Genomic DNA, 7,022 nt, shown 5'->3' on the forward strand with positions numbered 1-7,022 from the left:
AGGAACTCCTCAGCTACAATGCCTCAGTATCTTCCAGATGCAAGGTTTCATAAGATGGAGGGAAGAGCATGCTCTCCAGGGAATAGTTTATCTTCCGGCTGTGTGCAGTAATAATCCTAGAGGGTGGAAAGGAATCTTCACTTTCATTTCCATCCACTCCCAGGTTTGTGATCTTGGTGGAAGATGTACCTCCATGTAAAGATACAGCAGCGGATTGAAAGATTGCCCTGACCAGCCAGGCTCTTCTCTCCGCCATCAAATGCAAATCTGTTTAAATTACGATGGACAGCATTACATTAATGTATTTCACACACCACTGAAGAGGAATTTGCTCTAACCAGTTCTGACAGGGAAATTTCCTGTTCCAAAGTCCAATACCTTCATTGGATTGGTCCTATGTCTCATCTACCAGGGAAAGAAGATGTATTGACTGATTCTTTGAGAAGAGTTTAATTCAGTTGTACAAGTACTCTAAGGTCTCCATATTATATTATCTTGTTCTACAAATGGATTAAATACTACTAAAGTCCTTTCCAGACAGGGATAACATGCCTGCCTATGGTTCTGAACCAGAAAGAAACATGTCCTAATGTAGCACTCTTTTTCTGCATTTAGAACAAGAAATTTTTTGCATGTTGCCCCTGATTTATTGAACCAGAAGGGATTTTGATGTTAGGTTGGTATAAAGTTGATATCAGTATTTGTGGTTACAGATTAAGTCTGTCACTCCATATCTTGGTTATGGTGGTATATCCCTCAAGTCCTGCTTTCCAAACAACTGGGTCTCCTGTCTCCATACAGATTAGAAGTTTCTCTGGTTGACTCGATATTGTTAGGTCTTGACTCGATATTGTTAGGTCTCTTGATTGTTTATGCTGATGTCTGAAAGTCTCTGTTGAAAAACAGGAGCCTTTACTCTATGAATCTCTTTCAGTTCCCCGTCTGAACAGTTCCTAAATTGGTGAACTTGATAAGGCTTCCTTGATTGTTGTTTTAGACTATTGCATTTGGGATAGTTGTTTGTTTTTTGTTTTAAGAAGAAACTCCTGCCAAAGGACATTTGGTTGTCATCTCTATTCCAACATCCACATTAACAGCCTTTCTTCGCTTAGTAATAACTTTCTCTGTGACAGGGTTGCTCTGTGTACCTCTAGAGCTGCTTGGGGTAGTTATTTTGCTGTTAAGAGCTGCACTGAAGTAGACTAAATTCTCCATTGTAATGCTTAGGCTGTACTGCTAATGCTGCAGAAGAACAGGTTCATTTGTCTCACCCTAGGGTGTTCCCATCTAGCATGTCCTGTGGGGTTGTAACTTTTATTCTCATTAAGCTCAGAGATTTCCATTTGAACATTGGTCAGATGTTCTCTGGACTATATCTCTATGAAGATACTATTCTTGATAGTCATTAGGCTTGTATCTCAGAAACTATCTGTACTATCACCTTTAAGTTTGTCTCACAGAACAGGTGGTCCTGCCCTCATATCTATCCTAATTGAGATGCCTGGACTTTCCATCTTATTCTGACTACTTGCATGTCTATATGTCCCTAAGCCTCATTTACATTCAATGAGGAATTATAGAAATGTAGGACGTCCACCCCCCCATGCTGAGAAAGGATTAAATATACCTGCAACATCCCTGACAGATGTTTGTCTAACCAGTTCTTAAAACCCTCAATTATATGGATTTCACAAGCTCCTAGATAACCTGTCCCAGTGCTTTACTAACATTGGATATTAGGAAAAGCTTTCTAACTATAATCTAAATGTCTCTTGCTGCAAACAAAGTCAATTACCCTTTGGTATCATACTTTGTATATTCAGAAAACGTTGCCAATATTTATATGGGGCCAAAGCTTATCTATAAGATCGTCAAGCCCCTGGAGAAATGGAGCTGATATCAGAGGAGTAAGGCCCTCGTGGTCCAAAGATTGTCCATGTAAAATGCATTGTTTCACAATTACCACCTGACACGGCTTCAGTCTCCTGGAACTGTCAGCCCTCATCCAGGACAAAGGCAACATCCATGGCATACCTTCACACTGTCATCATCACATCATGTTTCATGACTGTTACTGTACCTATATACGTGGTTTTGTTATATTTTGGGGTTTTTAGCAAAAATTTTCCCTCATTAAGACGACTTCTTTGAGTGCTTACACGTGTCCATTCCAGTTTAGGTGTGTGCATGCCTTGACTACAGTTGCCAGAATTTTCCCCCCCTTGTGGCATCTGTTGGGTCAGCTCTAGCACCCTGTGGTGTTGCACGCTCATGGCTAGAGCCCTGCGTGGATACAAAATTAGTATCCGATTCCATCTGCAGTCTGCAAAAATGATCTGCGGATATTCACATCCGCAGATGTAAATATAAAGTGGATATCAGCGGATTTACAGGGCTCTACTCATACCGTCGGTATGAAGGGTCCTACCAACGCCACTTCCCCTCCATTCCTTCTTTCTGCCTGTGATGGTTGCTGGAATTCCTCATTGCTTAGGCAATTTTCTCCTTGTTTTCCAACTGACTCTCCTGCTTCCTCAGTGCCTGGACCCACCTTACCTCAGATCGTTGGGTTCTAAGCGCAGTAGAAATGGGATACACTATCCAATTTTTGTCTGCCCCACCCTCCCATCCATCTTCAGGGACCCTTCTCACAAGCAACTCTTAGAACAAGTTCAGTACCTCCTTCGGGTGGGAGCTGTGAAAGAGATTCCATTCCACTTAAGAGGAAAGGGGTTGTATGCCTGTTACTTCCTAATTCTGGGAGCCAAGGGTGGTCTCAGGCCAATACTAGATCTGCATCCTCTCAACCACTATCTCAAGAACTTAAATTTCACATGCTCTCGTTGGTTTCCATCGTTTACTCACTGGGAGTGGTATGCTGTCCTCCATCTCTAATGGATGCATACTTCCACATATCAATCTTCCAAGGCCACAGAAGGTTCCTAAGATTTGTCATGAACCAAGTTCATTACCAGTTTGCGCTTCTTCTGTTCAGCCTTCACCGGGTCTTCACCAAATGTCATCACCCGACTAGCTAGAGACAACGCCAACTTCGGGCGTGCAGTCTTGCAGTCAGCCTGTCCTTGAACTACAAGCCCATCTCCTGTACAACTGCTTGTGAGTCACCTAAATTGGAATGGACATGTGCAAGCACCTGAAGGAGAAAAAAAAAAAGTTATTAACCTTTCTGTAATGGTTGTTCTCCAAGAGGTGTTGCACAAGTCCATTCCAAAACCCACCGTCAGTCCCCTCTCATCAGAGTCAGTTGGTAAGAAGAAACTTAAGGGGAGCAGGATCGGCAGGGCCCTTTATACCAATGGTATGAGTGCACAACACCAGAGGGTGCTTGGAACCAACTTGATGGATACCACTAGGAGAAAAAATTCCAGCAACTGTGCTCAGGGTGTGCACATACCTAAATTGCAATGGACATGTGCAACACCTCTCTAAGAACAACAGTTACAGAAAGGTTAGTAACCAGAGCGGGGTTTTGTTTTAGTTTTTTTGAGAAAGCGGGAAGTTTAGTCATTTCTATTCACTCTATGCAGAACTAATGCTTGTTTCAAGTGTTCTGTTGACCTTGTTTACCTAGAACTCCTCAGTCTACCTTCTTGAAGGTTGAACTGCTTACTAAATTCCCACAAGCGGGAATGTATAGATGCCACTCAGAAGAAATGAAGGTTATTTAGCTGTAACCAGAATTCTTCTAGATGAGTCTCTGCATATTCTCACTCACTCACTCCCTACTTCTGGAATGGCTCAGGTTAAGAATTCCCAAAGTAGTGGAAAGAACTGGAGAGCAGTTAGGACCACTTTCCCTTTCTACCCTCAAAACTTTCCAGGGTGGGTGGAGGAGAGAGGAGTGAATGGCCTCAACAGGCACTGCTTTCCAGAAGGTACTGAAAGCTCACAGCACAGGTGCCATGATTCCCATAGTGTGAATATCCAGAGGCTCATCTGGTCCAGCTACAGGTAAGTAACCTTCATTTCCATGCTTTCCTGCAAGGTTGTCCCCAGAGGGGTTGAACTAGAAGCAGAGTTCTCACTGGCTTGGTGGAGCTCTGGGGAGCAACTTGGGGGGCTGGGGTGCACAGTAGGGCTCACACTGATTTTGGGTTGTAGGACCTCTGGGACGTGGCACCCTAAGTCACAAGGAACAGTGTCAAACAGGTCTGAACCTGAATGTGTATCCATAGTCCTAGAGCTAGAGACAGTGACTAGATTCTATCCAGACCCAGTTGATTTGGAACTGCAGTGGGATGTGGTGATTGGATCCACTCACAACAGACTGACCATACAAGGTGGTAACTGGGCCAGGTTGTAACAAGTCTTATCTGTTCTTAATTCTTTGGTCTGTAGTTTGAGTTACTCTGTGTGATTGATACTAGATACTTCTATATGACCCTCCATCTGAGGGCCTCGACATGTGTTTTAAATATTTAAGCTTCGAAAAACTCCTGTAGAGTAATCTCCATTTTACAGGTAGGGGAACTGAGGTTGTGATTTGTCCAAGCTCAAAAAGGAATTCTGCATCAAAACTTGATAAGATTGTAGATCTTCTTTCTGAGGGCTGGTCCACACTAAGTCCCCAGTTCGAACTAAGATACGCAACTTCAGCTACGTGAATAACTTAGCTGAAGTCGAAGTATCTTAGTTCGAACTTAAAGGTACTTACCGCGGGGCCACACGCAGCAGGCAGACTCCCCAGTCGACTCCGCCTACTTCTCTCCCGGAGCAGGATTACTGGCGTCGATGGCGAGCACTTCCTGGATCGATTTATTGCGTCTTGTCTAGACGCAATAAATCGATCCCAGAAGATTGATTGCTTGCCGCCGAACCAGCGGGTAAGTATAGACGTACCCTTACAGTCTTGTCCTTTTTGAAGAGTTAAGATAATAGACACTAATACAAACTCTCAACACCATTCTATTAGTGGAGACAGGGCAATCCCCTATTCTAGTTTTAAGTACACAGAATTTCTTGACGCTATAATAATTTCCCTTTCCATCATTTAGTTTTTTATAACACTGGAAAGTTTCAGTGGTACTATCACTTACAAAGAGCCTTTTAATCTATAGAATCAAAGTGTTTTACAAAGGGGAGTAAGTATTAACCCCTTATACAGGGCTGGGAATATGAGAGACAGATTTTTACTTAACTAAAGCTATATCACAAATCTGCAGTAGAAAATTCCTGGGGCTGTCTGGCAGAGTTCTTGGAAGTTCAAATAATCCTAGTTAAGAATCTAAAAAATAAAATAAAGCATGCAACTTTCCTGAAATTACTCAAAAATGCTAATTTTCATGAGAGGACCAATGAATAAAACAACTCTGGAGTCTGTAAACGAAGCTGTTCTTGAGGAATGGCATTCCAAAAACTAGACTACTTCAGTAGTTTGCTTTCTGTTTATAAAAAGAAGAAAAGAAAAACCTTTCATATCTCAAACTCACTTTAAAATTGCTCTGTGTTATCAACCTCAAAGTATGCCAGAAAATTCTCCTTGGACTAAAGACCATACATGAGAAAATTCAGGCAGAAACTTTTATTGATGAAAGTTTCAGGGGAAGGGGTCAAAATCAGGATTAATGAAAAGCTAGTTCCAACCTTAAGCTTAGCCCCATAATGTACTTCAAAAATGCTGCCTCTGCTAGTCTGTTTTGAAATTGGACACGGGGGTCTGTGTCTCCTGATGGCTTCTCATGTATTTGTCTATGTGGAACCAAACTGGGTATGTCTGCGAAAGATATAAATACAAAATTTTAACAAAACATTTTCTTTGTGGCAGCAACAGATTCATGACTAATTTGGGTTCTCAAATGTATTGCACTTTTCAGATCCTCAAAAGAAAGATCTTCCAGAGACAAAGAACGATCAAGAGATCATGACAGAACATCGCGTGACAAAGACAGGAGCTCAAGAGAGAGGTCACCCCGAGATAACAAAGACAGGAAACGTTCATATGAAAGTGCTAATGGCCGATCAGAAGACCGGAGGAGCTCAGAGGAGCGCGAAGCAGGGGAGATATAGCTGCTGTACAGTCACCGGATCCTCTAGCTTCCTATGGAGTTGCATACTATGGTTTAGTTTACAGTTGTTCAAAGGGACACCAGTGAGCAGTTCCAGACACTGATCCAACTAGGGTAGATGTACAGTATGTAAAAGTGGTTATAACTAAGTCTGAATTGAACCCCTTCAATTGATGATGCCTAAAGCTGTCCTTGACTCTGACCAAGCTGTAAAACTTCTCTGAACGATTTCTCTTTACCCAGGATGACAGTTTTATGTACCAAGGTGCAGATCTCACTGTTTTACTCTCCTTTCCAAAGCAAGTTAAATAGTGACAAATTATATTGCAGTACTTGCCTTGGGTGCTCTCAAACCTTTATAAAATTCTCTAATTCTGGTCCAGTCCAAACAGCAGCATTGAAGGCTTTTTTAAGAGGGTGGGTGGGTACTAAACTTTTATTCTAAGGTTGTTTCCCAATGATTGTATGGGAACCTAGGAGTTGGTTACAGTCAGAGCATTTAGGCTGGAATATGTGCCAGAGAAAGCTGAAATGTCGTTTTTTACAGTGCCTATTTAGACTGGGGAATTGAACAGCTGTTGCATTACATCTTTTTTTATTTTTATTGAAATTTTGAAATCCAAGCCAGTCCCATCTCTGTGTACCATTTGGTATGTGTTCAGTATATTTGGGTTTTTTTCCATAAGGACTTTTTCTGCTTTTTCTTGTGGGATGTAGGCTGTACATCCTTAATTGTAAAAAATAAATAAAATAAAAAATTAAAAAGTAAACTACATTGTCCGGTAAGTTAACATTGAGCACCTCGGTGTCTCAAGGTGAATGTGGCTAATTATTTGTGTATGTTCTTTAGTTAGGTCAATTGTATGAGAAGAAACAGTGCAGAACTTTCTCATTTGGAGGGTAATGTTTTAAATACACAACTCTACTACTGGAAGTTCTGTCTTTCTGATGAGACCTAGAACAGACCATGGCTGCTCCAAGATCACGAAGAGACAA

The 7,022-nt window shown here is 41.7% G+C and overlaps 1 protein-coding gene across 6 annotated transcripts in view; it reads left to right on the plus strand.

The window, feature by feature from the left end:
- Positions 1–6,801, plus strand: part of LOC117879544 (putative RNA-binding protein Luc7-like 2) — a 73,690-nt gene extending 66,889 nt beyond the window's left edge. For all 6 annotated transcript variants that reach the window (XM_034774826.1, XM_034774833.1, XM_034774840.1 and 3 more), the window contains one exon: positions 5,835–6,801. In XM_034774826.1, the coding sequence (XP_034630717.1) occupies positions 5,835–6,027 (193 nt within the window). In that variant the 3' untranslated portion in view covers positions 6,028–6,801. The remainder of the gene's footprint in view (positions 1–5,834) is intronic.
- Positions 6,802–7,022: the final 221 nt, after the last annotated feature.

Source organism: Trachemys scripta, chromosome 1 (assembly GCF_013100865.1).
Source record: "Trachemys scripta elegans isolate TJP31775 chromosome 1, CAS_Tse_1.0, whole genome shotgun sequence".
NCBI lineage: Eukaryota > Metazoa > Chordata > Testudines > Emydidae > Trachemys > Trachemys scripta.